Below are 18,849 nucleotides of genomic sequence, written 5' to 3' on the forward strand. Positions count from 1 at the left end.
CGGAATCTGCATGACAGTGGGCTTTAGGGTTTGGAGGTATTATTAGGCTAAAATACTCCAGGCGGCTTTTTTCTCTTTGTGTCTTATTGGCTGCGGAAAGTAGAACCAGGACGACACACAGCCTCGTTGCCGGATCACTCCACAGCTACCACAGGATGTTGGCACAATCATTTAGAGGCTTATTGGCCACCGGGAGCTGGGTATACATGATTCATGTTATTTATGTTTGCTCTATTATTTTAAATGTACATTTCGAAACAGTGGAGTAGTAGAATGATATATATATTTTTAACTGTTCTATTTAAGATTTTTTAAATATAACTACTTTCATTTGGACATTTAGAAAATCAACTCCAAGTAATCTTTGACATGAGGTAATCTCGTGTCTTATGTGTTTGCGATGTTTATTCTTTTGGGATGTTTGGTCTGTAGCAGGATGTGTTTGTTGACAGGCTGGATTCATTTAAGTTTAACTGTTTCTAGGTTCAATGTGTAAGTTAAGGTGAAGAATCAGAATTTTATTTTCGAGATGGAATTGAATTTTTTGGGAGTCAGTTGATAATCCTTTAATGCAATTGATTCCAGTTAAATACATCTGTCAAGGAGTTTATGTTTTTTATTTGTTAGTCTGTTATTTAGCAGCAATACACAAAAGTAGCACAAAATATGGATTGAAGCCTAGATATGGGTCAGGGAAGAACCATTTAATTTATTTGTCGAATATTTTTTTTTTTTGTAACTTTCTTTAAAAAATTCATGGATTTATGATTAAAAACAATAAGGCTCATTTAAGGAACTGATATCATTGAATGTGTGAGTGTTGGGCCTCGGTGGAGCTGTGCGCTCAACCATGAGACGTTCTGGTCACATGACATTCGCATCTCTTGCCAATGAGTTTACAGTGGGCTTTACTTGTTACTAATTTCCCAAAGTGCAGTTTATTTTTATTTCAGGTGAATTTTCATAAATTTTCAGATTCAAATTATACGCTTTTCTCTTAACAGACATTCAATAAATATTTGTAGCTGTTAAAATGGTGAAGAAGACAATCTTTGCGGCCGTGGCGATACTGCTGGTGGCGTCCGTTGCCACCTTTGTGGGTGTCTTCTTCACCGTGGGGACGAAGAAGCTCCCAGTTCAGCCCGTGTACCTCAAGGCAGCTGTGGCAGCAGATGCTGGGCCGTGTTCAGAGGTCGGCAGGTGAGAGATACTGTAAACAGACTTGTTCGTGCATTCAGACATAAAACATAAACAGACACACTCATGCATGTAATCCAAGTGAACCTGCTCTTTTTTAATGTGTTTATTGTATGCTTCACCTGCACAGGATCTTAAGATGTTTACTATAATCCTCCAGCTCATCTCTCCTATGTGTTTAAATATATATTTTTTTACCACAGAGATATACTGCTGAAAGGAGGATCTGCAGTAGATGCCTCCATAGCTGCTTTACTCTGTGTTGGAATCATGAACGCTCACAGTATGGGCATCGGAGGAGGACTTTTCTTCACAATCTACAATGCAACAACTGGTACGCAATGAAATCTTCTGTTGTTTGCTTTTCCCACTTGCAAAACAGACCCACATACCTCCAATATAACCTGGATCCTGTCATGGCTTTTCCTCCTTTGTCACTTATAAACAGGTAAAGTTGAGACCATCGACGCCAGGGAGACGGCACCAAGCAATGCAACAGAGAACATGTTTGGGAACAGCACAGATTCAGCTCAGAGAGGTAATGTTTAACCTTTGCTATCAGACATGGAAATGAGCCAAGGAAAGCTTTTGTGACATAAGATGGCCTTGTGATAGTGACAGACAATGACGGATTAGTGTTTGTTTGTGTAGTCTCAATTGAGTCTACACAACTAGCTCAGGGAAATGGGGATTGAAACTATTTGCACAAGTGCCCTAAACTGATATTGGAATAAGTTATGAGCCAATAACACAAGGACCTGTTCCCTTGTTTTTCCTTGTTTGGCAGGAGGGTTGTCTATTGCTGTACCAGGGGAGATTCGAGGTTACGAGATGGCACACAGGCGACATGGTAAACTGCCGTGGAAGGACTTGTTCCAGCCGAGCATTCTTCTTGCAGAAAACGGTTTTCCTCTGGGCAGGGCACTCGCCTCTGCTCTGTCCAAAAACGAGAAAATCATCATCAATGACCCAGCTCTGTGGTGAGAGACGTCAGGTCAAAGTATGGAAATCATTCACTTCTTCATCGCCGTCTTTAAGTTATCCTTTCCTCTCTTTCAGTGAAGTGTTTTGTCGGACACCAAGTGAAGTCCTGAAGGAAAACGAAACCATTACATTTACCCAACTTGCACAAACCTATAAGAGGATAGCTGAGGAGGGTCCTGATGCTTTCTACGAGGGAACGCTGGCTCAGAACCTTGTCAACGATATTCAAGCCAGAGGTAATTTATTTTTTGATTGTCTCAAGAAAACCTCTTAGATTTTATTCAAATAGCCAGACTTCACGTTATTTTATCCTAAATCTACTTTTAATCAAATTAGAGAATTAGATAAACACATATTACTCATAGAAAAAGCTGCTTTTCTTTGTTTTTCAGGTCACATTATGTAATGCAGTATATGATTAACTGAATTAATTTTAGACTCTAAACAAGAACCTGCCTACTGCAAATAACAACAATAGCAAGTTTCCAGCTTTGTGATTAATGGTGAAGAAGTTGCAATTAAATTTGTGCAGATTAGATCATGTGTCTGTACCCACTGAGCAAAAATACATTAGAGCTGTCATCATTATTGCGACTGCCGCTATCACGAGGAGTCATACGCTGAGAGCACTTCAGGATATGTGATATCGTATTTAACATGCTCCTCTAATTTTCCATGGTATAGGCAGGATTTGTGTTTCCAGCTCTGTCCAAGTGTGCATTCCCAGTGTTTGTGGATCTGTGTTTAGGCGGTATCATCACAATGGAGGATCTGAGGGATTATAAGGCTGTCTTGGATGAGGAACCGTTGAGTGTGGATGTGGGGGAGTACAAGATGGCTGTTCCAAATGCCCCCGCGAGCGGCCCTGTGCTCTCGCTGATATTAAACATCCTGAATGGTAAGCCTTGATGTGTTGTCCAAAAACACCCGAGTGGGAAGAGAGCGAGCTTTAATGTGAGCTGCCTTCACTTCGCTAGTCACTGTCGCAGAAAGGACTCCTCTGTGAGCAGCAGGCTGAGCTCCTCTTAAAATAAAGTGCTCCATTGATCCTCAGGTTACCTAACAGCACCTTGAATCATAGTGTCACATGTCTGCAACAATATAATTTAGGCTGTAAACACTAAGAGCGTTTTTTTTCTTCCCATAGGCCAATGTTCAAATCGTTGGCTACAAACTTTACCCCCCAAAAGTTGTGTTCGTGCCAACTAATGTAGTTTTTCAATATTCAACTCGACTTCTGTTTTAAAGTTTAAAAAACTTAAATTCCACAGGTGTCACAAACAAACTGAAAGTGGAAGAACAAATGAGAAAATATAACGAGTTAATTCTTGCCTCATACAAATAACATCTGTCGTTGCTCTGTTATGTAAAGAAAGCTATTTTAAGTGTAATATATATTTCTGATCGTACATTGTACAGAGGGCAAGATTATCATGCAAATACAATAATCCATCTGGTAACGCTTCCTGAAACAATCAGATGGGGCCTCCTGAACCATTACTACCTTGCTACCTTTCCTTCTATCATCATGTAATCATGTGTTATTTCCGTCGGTCTGATTTCACGTCCTCCTTGTGTCGGCTGCTTCTGGATTTGAAACCAAACTCTCTCTCTTTCCAGTGACAGTGTCTGCCTCTGGGGATTCAATGAGAAACTTCCTTTTTAAAGAGTGTAATCCCCCTGAACCTTAACACCAATCTCAACAATTTGCCTCTAATTGGACACAGTTGAGTGGTGGAGGCTTCCCACACATTTCAGAGACCGCCCAGAACTTTCATGCAGCTCACCGCGACTCCCGTCTCCGTCCGACAGCTGAGACCCGTCAAACCAAACCTCAGCTGTTTCCCAGAGGCTTTCCTCCTCTTCCCTCCTCTCTGCCTGCCAGCTCAGGCAAATACTCACGTCACAGCAGCGTTTAGACTAAATAAAAACACGGGTGCATTCTGGGTCTAGACTGTTCTAGCCCCGTCTTATTCTACCTGAGCAGCCATTGGAATGAAGACGGATGAATGAGGCCGCGGTTTAAATCTAGTTACTGATACCAGTTGTGTTTTCCACAGGGTACAACTTCACGTCGGACAGTATGGGAAGCACCGGGAATAAGATCCTCACGTACCATCGCATCGTGGAGGCCTTTCGCTTTGCTTATGCAAAGAGGACGTTGCTCGGAGATCGGAAGTTTCTCAACCTCACCGATGTAAGGACCCGACTTACAACTCCTTTAAGGGGATGGAAGAGGGATTAGATACAGGGTCAAATTTCTTAATTAATGTTGTCACAACAAAATTTGGCTTAATATAACCACAAAAAAACTCACATGGCAATAGAAATATGAAATACTAACCCAACACATTTGCTGTTTATTCAATAGTAAAATTTCAATCCATTATTAATGTCCCACTATCGTCCCCAAGCTCATCCGGAATATGACTTCAAGTTTCTTTGCCAACGAGCTGCGTGAAAGGATCACAGACGACACCACACATCCCATGAATTACTATGAGCCGGAGTTTTACGTGCCCGACAACCACGGGACCTCGCACATGTCCGTGGTGGCAGAAGATGGAAGCGCTGTGGCGGCCACCAGCACCATCAACCATTTGTATGATGTCCTCACTGGACTTGATAAATATTGTTCATCACCATTACTTACTGTGTGTCTCTAACTCCCCTGATGTCCTAATGGTGTTTTGGTTTTCCTGCAGTTTGGGCTCCAAAGTCATGTCACGATCCACGGGGATTCTTCTCAATAACGAGATGGACGACTTCAGCTCTCCGTACATCACAAACGGCTTCGATGTGCCTCCTTCACCCAACAACTTCATCAGGCCAGGTTAGATAAAGATACACACACACACACTGAAATACAGGATCCTCAGGAAACACTAAAACCGTAATATCAATCTGCAGTCTTGATTGGAAAGTAAAAGAAAATCATGTACTGAGACAAAGGTATAGTGTCAATCACATGTATTAGCACCATTTCTAAGTTTTAAAGTATTATTGATTATAACAAGGCGATTAAATGTGGATATTTTGACATTGATCACGAGAAACAAATATTTGTGAGGATATGCATCTATGAGGCCCATCAAAACAATTAATCCAATAATCAATCAAACATTGTAAGACAATTAAACATAAATAACACTGGACTTACAATTCTATTCAAAAGGGAAAAGGCCGATGTCGTCCATGTGTCCAGCCATCCTCTTTGATAAAAACAACAAGGTGAAGATGGTGGTCGGAGGCTCGGGAGGAACTAAAATCACGACTTCTATCGCTCAGGTATGAGACACAAACCTCAGTAAGAAGCTGACTCAGCATTTGTATCACTCAGTCGTGGTGTTGTTGTTAAGGAGCCGCCCGTGGCTGCTGTGTTTTCTGTGTTCCAGGTGATTCTGAACACACTGTTCTTCGACTACGATCTGGAAAAAGCCGTGTCGCTGCCGCGGCTCCACAACCAGCTGAGTCCCAACGCCACTGTCGCCGAGCCCGCCTTTGACAAAGTGAGTGTCGAAGCCAAACGGCAAACGGCTCTGATCTATATGATGAACAGCAGGGCCAGTGTGGTGTGGTGGGGTGGGGACAATCCTTCAACCAAACACTGGCAGCGGGGACACTGTTCATTATATTTACCTTCAGGGATCTGTAATGGAGCTAAGAGAAAACATATCACAGCGCCGGGTTTGGTAATGGTGTCATTTGTGGCCTGGACAGAAATAAAGACTGATTTATTTCGTGATGAATTAGAAGTGCTCGTAAAGTTTGGAACTTTAGTCCACATATTGTACCAGAGTCTCTGATAAGCTGTCATTGTTGCTCAGGTAAAGATCAAAACTTCCTCTAAACAGTGACTCTGCTGCTCCTCCCACAGTAAACATGACTCGGTTTGTAGCCAGCAGGTGTAAACACAGACCGTTGTTGTTCAATTATTCAAAGAAATGCAGCGGACGTTGTAAAAATGCCTGTTTCAAATGGGCCGTTTGTGTGGCCTGTGGTTATTGCTGGTTGCAGCTGTTAAAGAGACCTGCAGGAATTTAGCCGCAGCAAATAAAAAGCAGATCTTGGACTCAGTCTGCAGAACCAGGAAGCTGCACAAAGAGCAGTTCACCTGTTTGTTCAAAGTTCAGTGAACCTAGAGACTCAGAACCCCAACGGGAGAATCAGATATCGATTTTGTCACTGTTGTTGTGATCGCAGAGTTGGTCGCCTGTTTATTCAAATTTTATAAATATTGAACAAATCACGTCTCAATCACACCAAATACAATTTCTACACTTAAAAAAAATATTTCCTAAGTGTGAAGCAGATAAGATCAACGGTTCTTGTGATCTGCATTCAAAGATATCTGGAATCATTAGATTACAGCCTCTTTAGGAAAGCCCTAATTTTAAACTTAACTTTTGAAAATTTTCATTATTCTTTCTTTTCCACCAGGATATTTCCAGCTACACATTTAAATATGCGTTACTTCCTTAAAGTTTCCAAGAAGAGAACAGAACCTTGAATATTACTCTGACGTGAAATCATTAGCTGGCTCATATAATAATAAATGCCAAACTGGCTATGATGTCTTATCTGTTATCAATGCTACAATATAAACTTCTTATGCAACATTAACATCCCACTGATTGTGCGACACATCACAGCTTCATCGTTTACTTAGATTTCAGACGTACAAAAGAGTTTTCACAAGCAGATTTAAAACAGGTGTCGGCAGACTCTGATATATTCTTTTTTTACATTTTGTGTTTTTATTCTTTATTACTTTTTGCTGCTCTTTTAACTTCTCCTTTTTTTTCTTATAAGAGCTGGTCTTCGATCTATGCAAATGAAAATAAACATCAACCTAAATCAACAAATGTATCTATTAGCCCATCTATGCTATCCAGTGGTGGGAAGTAACAAAGTAGAAATACTTTGTTACTGTACTTAAGTAGATTTTTCACATATCTGTACTTTACTTGAGTATTTATTTTCCTGACGACTTTTAACTTTTACTCGCTACATTAGAGCACAAATATCTGTACTTTCTACTTCTTACATTCTCAAAACTGGCTCGTTACTTGAGCAGCGGAGGTTGGCGCAACGTGCAGCTTTATGTACGGCGCACCTCTCTCTCGCTCTCTCGCTCCTGCAGGAGCTCGGTTCAGTCTTTATTATTAGGGCCCAAGCACTGACAGACGTGAGGCCCTATTGAAATTGTAAGGATTATTATTCAGGCGAATTAATTGGCGTTTTGAGGGCTTTTATTAGGTGACTTTACATAATTTTTTGAAGGTATTCCTTTTTCAATTCACATTTGTTTTCCCTTTCCTGCTTCGTGTCAACATCTAAACATAAATACATAACTCGAAGCAGCAAGTGGTTTACTTTTCTTAAAGAAAATATTGGAAGTACTTGGTTTAAACAAAAACTGTTGGCAAATAGATTATCATTGGTTGGCCGTGTCTACTTAGTCTTACACGCCCACGTAAACAAAACAAACAGATTTAAAACAAGTCAAGATGGAAAAACAAACAACTCAACCAATTATATAAGCAAACGCAAAAACAACTTTCGGCCAACACAACCAAAAACAAACACTGTGTTGTGGACTACTGCATATTCACGCACACAATTCAGGTTTTTTATTGGACCTCGCCAAATGGAACCCTGGGTAATCAGGCCCAGTTTTCCACTCACTATAATGCCAATATAATTTTTGCAAAGATATTATATATGTAGCTCCCAAGTAGTTCACACGAGGCCAGAGGTCTTTGTTAGAAAACGGGGTTTTATTTCCAGGTCGAACCAACCCGTGAGAACTGGGTTTAGAGAGAAAAATAAATGAAAATAAATACAAATTCACAATATGCAAATGTCCGTTTTTACAGCAGCACAACAGGTGTTACATTACACCAAAAAACACTTCACACACACCTCACATACAGCCCGCAGCTCAATATTAACTTGCACATTTACAAACTTAACTTACATAAACATATTCACAACTTTACATAGTATGCAAATCACTATCACGCACAACCATGCAATTGAAAGCAACACAATAAAATCGTTCACATTCTTCTTAGATATAAATAAATGATAAACATACCTCGTCCACTGCTTACTACTTGAGGGAATCTTATCCTATTGCTTGTCCTTTATAGTTTTTTCTTCTTCTTCTTATGTGCTTTTACTTTTAACTTTAATTTATAGCTTATTGATTGTGCTGCTTCTTTCACGCTGTTTGGCTAGGTACGTCGCTTAAAGGTGTGGTGTAAGAAACATATGACGGCGGCAATTAGTTCCGCCCCAGTGCCATTATAACCAGTAGGAACCAAAAACGGGAGGTTAACCAACTAAACAAACTGCCAATGTGCGGCAGTTACACTCCCACCAATCACCTGTGATTACTTAAACATCTTAAGGACATATACTGCATATAAAACATCAAATAAAGTAAATTTGGTCACTAATAAACAGAGTAGGCTTAAAACCCTGTGGTCTTCAGTCTGCTTCCAACAGTGTGACTGTTTTATGAATGGGTCTCTCGAGGTGAACCGGCTTGGAGGTGCGCCTTCCCATTACATCCAGAGTTGAGTCGCCGATGAGCAGCTTGAGCTTCCTTACTCTCTCATCCTTCCCGGGATAGACTTTGATAATCTTAGCTAACTTCCACTGGTTTCTCGGCGTCAGCTCATCCTTTAGTAGAACGATGTCATCAACCTTCGCGTTTCTGCAGTCTTTGACCCACTTCTGTCTGTGCTGGAGATTTAAGAGGTACTCCTTCTTCCATCGTGACCAGAAGTTGTTGGCTAGGAGTTGAACCCGACGCCATCTCTTGCGGATGTAAATATCTTCCTTAACGAACTTTCCAGGAGGAGGGGATATAATCGTAGACTTCATGGTCAGTATGTGGTTCGGTGTCAAAGGCTCTGGACTAGATGAATCATTCAGGTTATCAGTAGTCAGAGGTCGACTATTCACGATCGCCATGACTTCGTATAAGAATGTTCGTAGAGAGGAACAGTCAAGTTGTTTGGCTGACTGTTCTAGAATAGACGTCAAAACACTCCTGATGGTGCGGATTTGTCTTTCCCAGACACCACCCATGTGACTTGAAGCTGGGGTGTTCATGATGAACTCACATCCCAGTTCCTTGAGCTCCTCTTGATCCATCTCTCTCAATGCCTCATCAAACTCACGCCTTGCACCAGCGAAGTTTGTCCCTCTATCACATCTTATCTGCCGTACCATTCCCCGAATAGCGATGAAGGAGCGCAGAGCGTTAATGAAGGCATCGGTGGTCATGCTATCAAGCATCTCTATGTGTACTGCTCTAGAACACATGCAGGTAAGTAATAGCCCGTAACGCTTTAGCTCTTTCCTTCCTTCTTTGATGTGGAATGGTCCAAAGCAGTCCATCCCGCAGTAAGTGAACGGAGGAGTAGTGTCCATCCTATCTTCCGGGAGGTCTGCCATCTTTTGTTGTTCAGTGCCTCTTCTGAACTTCCTGCACTTAGTGCACTTGTAAATATGGGATGACACTGTCTTGCTGCATCCAAGGATCCATATGCCATTCGAGCGGAGCTCGTTCATAGTCATTCCTCGGCCCTGATGGTGCACTCTCTCGTGATAGTGCTTGACCAACAATGCTGACACATGACTGTCCTTTGTAAGAACTGCTGGATGCTTCACATGTGGATGTAGGGCAGCATGAGTTAAGCGACCTCCCACTCTGATGATTCCTTTGTTATCCAGGAATGGACTTAGCTTGTTCAACTTGGACTTGCGACCTATCTCCTTGTGATGCTGGAGGCACTGGACTTCTTGAGATAGGGTTGCATGTTGAACCATCTTGATTATGGTCATCTCTGCTTCTCTTCTTTCCTCTAGACTGCTGGCTTCACAGGACTTCGGCTTGAGACCTTTGACCTCCTTTGCACGGCGCTGGAGCCTGGCAATAGCTTTTACCACTCTTAACCAGTCTGAGAACTTGTGTAGGCGATCTAAAAGCGACCTCACCTCCTTTGCCTGAGTATCATGAACCTGGGCCTTCTTGAGCTCTGGGTCACTAATTGAGATATCTCCCACCTTTACATCTCCACTTGGTAGCTCTTTCTGCCACAGAAAGGCTGGGCCTGTGAACCAGTTAGAGGCTACAAGCTGTTCTGCCGTGAGACCTCTTGAGGCGTGATCTGCTGGGTTCTCCTCAGTAGTCACATACCTCCACTGCGCTGACTCTGTGCTTCGCTTGATGCGTTCTACACGGTTTGCTACGAACACATGAAATCTTCTGGCTTCATTACTGATGTATCCAAGTACAACCATAGAATCAGTCCAAAATACTTCTTGTAGGCATTCTACTTCGAGCTCTTTCTTGAGCAGGTCACTGATGCGGACAGCTACCACTGCTGCTGACAGCTCTAGTCTTGGTATGGTCGTGACCTTAGAAGGGGTGACTCTTGACTTTCCCATGACTAAGGTACAGTGGACTTCACCTGATGTACTGACCGCTCTGAGGTATGAGCACTCTCCGTAGCCTGACACACTGGCGTCCGAAAAATGGTGGAGCTCATAGTGCTGGACGTTGAAGCTTGGTGGAGTGTAGCATCTCTGGATCTTCACACCAGCCAGGTTTTTCAGGTCTTTGAGCCAATATTCCCACAAGGGTCGAAGGTCATCAGGCAAGGGGTCATCCCAACTGAGCTTGTCACGACACATCTGCTGCAGTATCTGCTTTCCAACCAGGATGAAGGGTGCCACGAACCCAAGCGGGTCATATACTGAGGCAACCGTGGACAAGACTCCTCTTCGGGTAAATGGATTTTCTTTGACAAGCACTCTGAACTGGAACTGGTCAGAAGACACGCACCACTGAACACCGAGTGCTCTATCCATGTGTTGCTCTCCGAGTGCCATGTCCAAGTCCTTGGCAACTTTAGCACATTCCTCCTTAGGGATTGTGGCTAGGACTTCCTTGCTGGTAGAGATGAACTTATGCAGCCGGAGTTTGCCTGTGCTACATAGTTCTCTTGCCTCTTTCACTAGTTGGATCGCTTGCCTTTCAGATGTTACACTTGCCAACCCATCATCAACATAGAAATTATTCTGGATGAAGCGGATGGTGTCTTCACTGAAGCGTCCACGTCCTTCAGCAGCGAGGTGTTTGAGTCCAAAGTTGGCGCAGCCAGGTGAGGAGGCTGCACCAAACAGGTGGACTTTCATCCGGTAGATGGAGGGTTCTGCTTCGAGATTTCCATTCTCCCACCATAGGAAACGTAGGTAATCTTGATCTTCTGCATTCACGTGGAACTGGTGAAACATGCGCTCAATATCGCACATGATTGCCACAGGACCTCGACGAAACCGACAGAGGACTCCGATCAAGGTGTTTGTCAACTCTGGGCCTGTCAGGAGATGATCATTCAGGCATGTCTCTTTAAATCTTGCAGAGCAGTCAAAGACGACTCGAATTTTCCCAGGCTTTTGCGGATGATACACCCCGTGGTGGGGAATGTACCATGCTGGGGCTTTGCTGATATCTTCTTGTGGGACCTTTTCTGCATCTCCACGGGTTATGGTCTCGTCCATGAAGGTCTTGTAGTCTTGGTAGTACTGCTTGTTTCTCTTCAGCTTCCTTTCTAGGCATCTGAGACGGTGGATAGCACATATCTTGTTATCTGGTAAGTTAGGTCTGTCTTTCTTGAATGGCAGTGGCATTTCGTAATGACCATCTTCCTTGAGCCTGATGCCCTTTTCCATCCTTGACAGGAATCTGAGGTCTTCTTGAGATATGTTGCCGTCCTCTGAAGCTTTTTCCACAAAGTCAGATTCCAGCACCTTGATGACAGCTGAAGGCGAGACAACTTCCTGGATTTGTGTTCTACAGACGTAGTGCACTTCGCTTGTGAGGTTTGAAAAGGATGGATTACCTGGTATCACTTGCTTAACGATGACCTGGTGACTCACTCCAATCGCGTCTCCATAGTCGAGTGATAGGTTGCCGTAGCCAACTACACTCCAGCCCAAGTCAGTTCTCAGTGCAAAGGGCTGATTTTTTTCCCCAGAAACCACTTGTCTTGGGACGAGTGCTTGAGTACAGTTGTAGCCAATTAGCAAGCCTACGTCGCAGCTTTGGTGCGGAGCTATCTCATCTGCGATGTGTTCGAGATGTGGCCATGCTTTCGCCGTCTCTGGTGTGGGAATATGATCTCTGTTTGCAGGTATGAATTCTCTTGTATAGGTCACTGGCAGGGGAATTATCTTGTCCGAATGCATTCCTCTTACTTGCAGACCAGTCAGTTTCCTACAGGACACAACAGTGTTTCTTGAAGCCATTGTTGAGAGTTTTAGCTGAACTGGTTCGTTCTTCGCATGTAGAGCCTTTGCAGTGTCGTCCAGGAGAAAGGTTGTGTCACTCTGTGTATCAAGAAGTGCATACACAAGAACTTCACGATCAGGCTCACTTGAGGCCGACACCCACACTGGGATGATGGTGGATGTATGAGTGCCTTTGACATGCTGGAGGACTCTATTGGATGTTGCTTCAAGTGAGGTTCTTGTTGCCCTATCCTGTGACCGTTCAATTTTGCGTCCATTTGACATGTCTCTTGCTGCATCAGGCATTGTTGACCTCCTTCCTTCCTTGGTGCGATTATCATGGAGGCAAGTCGGGTGTTTTTTCTCACACGTTTTGCAGATCATTCTGTTTTCGCAGTCCTTTGAGCGGTGGCCAGACTTCAGACAGCCAAAGCACAACTTATTTTCTTGCACAAACTTGACCCGGTCAGAGACGGTTTCATCTTTGAATTTAAAACACTGGTGAAGACTGTGCCCTGTCCTTTCACAGAACACACAGCTTGTGGCGGCAGCCTTTTCGTCTGAATTTGTCGCCAATACCTTTGCTCCAGGACCTCTGTTCCTTGGATCCTTGCTCTTCTCACATTCAACTGGTTTTAGAGCGTGGAGGGATGATATGGGGTTGCAAGCGATTTTTGCTTCACGTGTAACGAACATGACAAACTGACTGAAGCTTGGGTACCTGCGACTATGTTCTTCCTCTTCCATAACCTTCCTATTCCATCTTGAGCTCAGCCAGTCTGGAAGTTTAGCAAGCATTTTCTGATTTTCATTGCAGTCATTGAGTATCTCAAGACCCTCAATCTGAGACATGGCGGCTTCACAGCCACGGAGGAAGTCAGCAAGTTCTCGGAGTTCTGAGCTTCCTTTGGAGCTTATCTTGGGCCATGAATCAAGCTTGTCTCTGAAGGCTTTGGCTATGAGGAATGGATTGCCATATCTCTCTTCTAAGATGGTCCACGCTGCGCAATAGGCGGACTCTGTGCCTAGAAGGAAATTACTCTCTATGGCCCTTTTTGCAACTCCACCCACATACCTTCGCAAGTAATATATCTTCTCGTCACCTGGTATGTTTTTCCGGTCAATAAGTGTCTTAAATGAAACCTTCCAGTCGTTGAATCTGAGTGGATCGCCGTTGAACATTGATGGTTCAGGTATGGGAAGACGACTCGCGCTGATGGAGTCTGCAAACACTTTCACGAGGGCTGCAGTGGTATCTTCTTTGTTCAGAAGTGGCATAGCTTGTCGTTGAGGGTGATGCTTTGACAGGTTACGTTCCTGTTTGACCTCCTTCCTTTCCTCCTTCAAGGGGAAATGTTGATGGAGCAGCGGTTCCACTTCTTCATCTGAGCCTTCATTCTGCTCATATACTTGCAGTCGGGCCTTGGCAGCCTTTAGATTCTTTAATGTATCCATTCGCTCTATTTGCCTGCGCTTGGCCTCTAGAACCCTCTTCCTTTCTGATTCTTCAGCTTCAAGAACCCTCTTCCTCTCTGATTCTTCAGCTTCAAGTTTTTCAAGTTCTTCGATATGTCGTTCCTTTTCGAGCAGAACTTGAAATTCGGCTTCATTGGCAGCAGCTTCGGCAGCGGCGTATTGCCTGTGTGAAGAAGACTGACTTGAACGTCTGGATGTGATTTTTGAGCTGCTTCGAGAGCTTTGGGCAGAGAACTTGGAGGACTTGGTGTGTTGAGACTTAATGCTTATATTATCTGAGACTACAGACTTGCTCACAGATCCTGTTTCTTCAACACCTTGTTTATCATCCACTTGACATTCACCCCTTTCAGTTTTTAGATAACCTCTTGCAGTTTTGATTATCTTCTTTGTTACTGCTTCACAGGTGTCTACTCTGCGACGTGTGTCTTGGTCTGGAATTTTGATGTGTCTTAGCTCTTCATAAACATCATTTAGATTATTTGAGGCATTGCTGACCTTGGTAATGTGTTCATGCAGCAGGTTGTTTGAGCATTGACCACTCAGCGTACCTTTGGCGTCCTTAATGATAGTCTTCCACTTCTCGTAGCTCATGCTGAAACGGTGTGCAACCTTTCTTACTTGCTCATCGTGCAGTTCTTGGCCCTTCTCCGTCAATTTACGAACTCTTTGGCCTCTTTGTGGCTCTTGTGAGGTAGTGGGGTTATCAGCTTCAGTGCCTTCGGTCGTTTGTGGTTGTGCTTCTGTGCAGTGCTGCTTCATGTCATCATCACTGACACGTTCTTCGTCACTCTCAGGGGCTAGCTCAAACTCTGACATTTTACTTGGGTTAACACGCGGCATGGAGATGGCCGCTGCTGTCTGGTTGCGTCTTCCTCGGCTACTCATGCAGAGCAGTCGAGTTCTCACTGTAGCTCCCAAGTAGTTCACACGAGGCCAGAGGTCTTTGTTAGAAAACGGGGTTTTATTTCCAGGTCGAACCAACCCGTGAGAACTGGGTTTAGAGAGAAAAATAAATGAAAATAAATACAAATTCACAATATGCAAATGTCCGTTTTTACAGCAGCACAACAGGTGTTACATTACACCAAAAAACACTTCACACACACCTCACATACAGCCCGCAGCTCAATATTAACTTGCACATTTACAAACTTAACTTACATAAACATATTCACAACTTTACATAGTATGCAAATCACTATCACGCACAACCATGCAATTGAAAGCAACACAATAAAATCGTTCACATTCTTCTTAGATATAAATAAATGATAAACATACCTCGTCCACTGCTTACTACTTGAGGGAATCTTATCCTATTGCTTGTCCTTTATAGTTTTTTCTTCTTCTTCTTATGTGCTTTTACTTTTAACTTTAATTTATAGCTTATTGATTGTGCTGCTTCTTTCACGCTGTTTGGCTAGGTACGTCGCTTAAAGGTGTGGTGTAAGAAACATATGACGGCGGCAATTAGTTCCGCCCCAGTGCCATTATAACCAGTAGGAACCAAAAACGGGAGGTTAACCAACTAAACAAACTGCCAATGTGCGGCAGTTACAATATATCTATATATTGCCAATTCCAATCCTTAGTCGCCCTTTGTGCTGATTCAACACAACTTAGAAGCTGTTGAGTCTTTATATATGTATTGTACAAACTGGCTAATGTGTACAACTTCAAGCAGGGTTGTGTCTTCACTTTGCCGTCCCTACAGGCAAGATACCCTACAGGTGTATTGTCACCCTGCTGGAAACAAATGCAAACACAACCCCAGGCCCATTCAGTGAAGATAGTCTAATGATAAATAAACAGGCTTACATGTAGATGCGTGGACAAGCTGGCGGGCAGATATACAGGCAGGTAAACATCCAGGCAGTTACACAATACAGCTAATAGACACAAAAGGTTAATTTGGTCTATTAGTGGCAGGTCTATTAGTGTTCTTAGGTAGAATCAAGAGGCACTTGTTTATTCTGTTGTGTTGATTCTTTGTTTTCTCTATAAGTTCAGATTCACTTGTCCAATACTTTTTTAACCTAAGCATCTCTGGTTCAAAATTTGTAAAATTATACATTATATATATAGTGTTATAATTTTTCAGTCAGTTGAAATAAATCCTGAACTGAACAATTTTGGGTTGTTTTGTGTCTGTATAGGCCTACTATAAAAAGCACTTAGCTTTTTTAATTTTGCTACATTTCAACACCAGATACTTTTGATACTTAAGTACATTTAATATGAGCAACTCTAAGACTTTTACTCAAGTAATTTTCTGACGGGTGACTTTTACTTTTACCGAAGTCACTTTCAAGTAAGATATCTGTACTTTTACTCAAGTATGGCTTTCAAGTACTTTATACACCACTGATGCTATCCCATTCTTTACTTACATTATCTATTTTGTCATTTACAGGACATCATGAAGGGTTTGGCAGCAAAGCACCACGAGACGGAGTTCCTCAAAGCGTCCGGAGCTGTGGTGCAGGCTGTGGTTCGTTACGAGGACGGACTCCACGCTCAGTCGGATCCTCGCAAGTGGGCCTACGCTGCGGGGTACTGAGGTCGTAAACACACGCCTGTGACTGTGCATGGAGGCTGTAGCTGTGTGAATCTTGAATCTGGTGGAAACTGTGAGATTAGACAGGTTTCAAAGGGGCAGGAGCAAACCCTCAGCCGTCTTTGACAACGATTGTTCTCTCATTACGTTAGAATAATGCTCATGTACTTCATAGCAGCAGATAACAGAAGAACCATTGTTTGTTATGACCTTGACAACAAAGTGCCTCACTCTGAAACTGATTCTGAATATTGAATCTTAAGTTTTATTTCTGTGTCACCTCCTCTTTGTGTGTAAATAGAAAAATGAACTTTGAGGAAGACGTGGAATATTATTTAATATAGTGATACTGAAATTATTTTTGTGCGTGTCCCAGTCAGAAATGTGTTTGATTCCTACTTATTTATGAAGCACACGTCATCAGCTGTGTGGAGCTGCTTGTTGTAATGATTTACGTTTGAAATGTACGTGACACCCACAGTAATAACTAACAACTAAACGCAATATTAAACCAATAAATCAAAACTCCAACAGCGAACTCAACTATGAACTCTGTCATTTAAGAGTAACATGTTTCACTTGGCTTGTTCATGTGAGGTAAAAGGAAACACAGAGAGCAGGCGGGCGCTGCTGTAAAACACCTCGGGGGCAAACAGTCCTGCAGCACATATTTAATGACTTACAGTAATTCCCAACAACCCAGAGTGCAATGGCCTGTAATGATCCCATAACAACATTACAGCTGTTGCTGCTCCTGTCCCCACTGGGACTCTGGCCACCTCTTCTCTCAACCGGGATGTAAATCGGATTACACAATTACAATCACTGAAAAGTATAAATTAAAAATAGGTTTTATAAGCTTCTAGCTACAATGGACTGTGATAAACATACGTGATTAAAACAATGTTTTACACACACTAGATTCAATGAAAGCTTTTCCCAGTGTGAATTATTTATTTGGTCATTTCCAGCATTAGTGGAAATTATTTATTTTTGGCGCTTTTCGTCTGTATCGATTTCACGTAGTTCAAGCATGAAATAGGGAGAGAGAATGTGTGGAAACCCAACCAGAGGACACGAGCCTCCCTGTGCATTGAGCCCATTCGCTCTCCTGCAATGCAGCCATCTGAAAACTGTGTTACACAAAATGTTTTAGTCCTTTCATCAAGTTGGTGCAATAGATGCTGCAGATGCTTTGTGTTTGCCTGATGTGTAACAGATGTTCGGTAAAGGTCCTTTCACTTGATATTTGTTACCGTAACCAAGGAGGTTATAAATGATCAGTTTGCATGTTTTGTAAGAAAGATTGTTGGAGGATTACAATGTGACATGGTGTAATAATGTTGTGGGATATGAGTCAGTGAAGAACCCATATGGTTTGAATCCGTATCAGTTGGCAGATCCAGGATTTTTTTATTTTCACTTTCTTTAACACAGCATGGTCAGATGTTTTTCAGAGGACACTTTATGGAATCTTGAGGAAAAAACAGCGAACGTTGTGGGGACTGTGTTTTATTTGGTGCAGATCCAAAAACAATTCTGGATCTTTGGTGGAGGTCAGCGCTCTACTCTGCTTGTTTAGCTTGGCTTGTTGGTAAAAAGAAAACTAAATATTCGGGAAAGAAAGGAGACCGCTTTAAAAAGGATATGTTATTACAAGATATTTGCCTTAGTTCCCTTAAGTCTGCAGAGGTATCGGTGAATGTAAACATGAGTTGCCAGCTGGAGTTTTATTTTAAGGCACAATTAAAGATGACCTCACCTCCATAACTCACAAAACATAACCTTGCATCTGTGTGTATATCAAATTCTTCATTTTAATTCACCCCCATCTGCCTCGAGTGCATCACCATAGTTTTCAAATTGACTTTGCTTCATCAGCCGACATTGTGGCTAAAAATGTTCTCGGAGTCGACAAGAATCGACACAATTCTCCGATAAGCCTGGAGGCCTCTCCTCCTCACACTCGCTCACTTTAAGTGTCTGTTTGTACAAAGAGGGTGATCTCACCACACCATAGGACTTATCACAGCCACAGCTTATCCACATTAACTCGTTGGTCATACAACAAAGACGCTGCGGCTTCAGACAGGCAAAAGATTTGCATGTTCTCAGAATTCACATCTCTTGGCTCCAAGGAAAAAGGAGCAGGATCCACTTCAGAAATCATCATTAATTCATGAGTCTCTTCTCTGAAATGCATCTCATTAGTGCGTCTATTGTTTCAGTGCTGCTGTGGAATGAGGAAAACATGGAGGCGATTACTGCTGATCACACAACAATGTTTAAAGAGATGTAGATGGCGGCAAAAAGCGTCTTGT

The 18,849-nt window shown here is 42.6% G+C and overlaps 1 protein-coding gene across 1 annotated transcript; it reads left to right on the forward strand.

Moving 5' to 3' along the window:
• The first annotated feature begins 1,033 nt into the window (after positions 1 to 1,033).
• ggt1b (gamma-glutamyltransferase 1b) lies at positions 1,034 to 17,066 on the forward strand. The gene is made up of 12 exons (XM_061075724.1): positions 1,034 to 1,200; positions 1,401 to 1,531; positions 1,646 to 1,735; positions 1,985 to 2,177; positions 2,257 to 2,417; positions 2,930 to 3,079; positions 4,242 to 4,378; positions 4,596 to 4,783; positions 4,887 to 5,014; positions 5,357 to 5,469; positions 5,577 to 5,690; positions 16,385 to 17,066. The coding sequence occupies exons 1-12, from the start codon at positions 1,034 to 1,036 to the stop codon at positions 16,529 to 16,531; spliced, it is 1,719 nt and encodes a 572-aa protein (XP_060931707.1). The 3' UTR covers positions 16,532 to 17,066.
• Positions 17,067 to 18,849: the final 1,783 nt, after the last annotated feature.

The sequence above is a fragment of the Limanda limanda genome, chromosome 1, assembly GCF_963576545.1.
Source record: "Limanda limanda chromosome 1, fLimLim1.1, whole genome shotgun sequence".
Taxonomy (NCBI): Eukaryota; Metazoa; Chordata; class Actinopteri; order Pleuronectiformes; family Pleuronectidae; genus Limanda; species Limanda limanda.

Excerpts from the sequence above, each read along its gene's own strand:
- ggt1b (XM_061075724.1), top strand. The coding sequence starts at position 1,034 with ATGGTGAAGAAGACAATCTTTGCGGCCGTGGCGATACTGCTGGTGGCG. Across the intron at positions 2,418-2,929 it reads CAACGATATTCAAGCCAGAG|GCGGTATCATCACAATGGAG; the intron begins GTAATTTATTTT and ends ATCTGTGTTTAG. Across the intron at positions 5,470-5,576 it reads TCACGACTTCTATCGCTCAG|GTGATTCTGAACACACTGTT; the intron begins GTATGAGACACA and ends TCTGTGTTCCAG.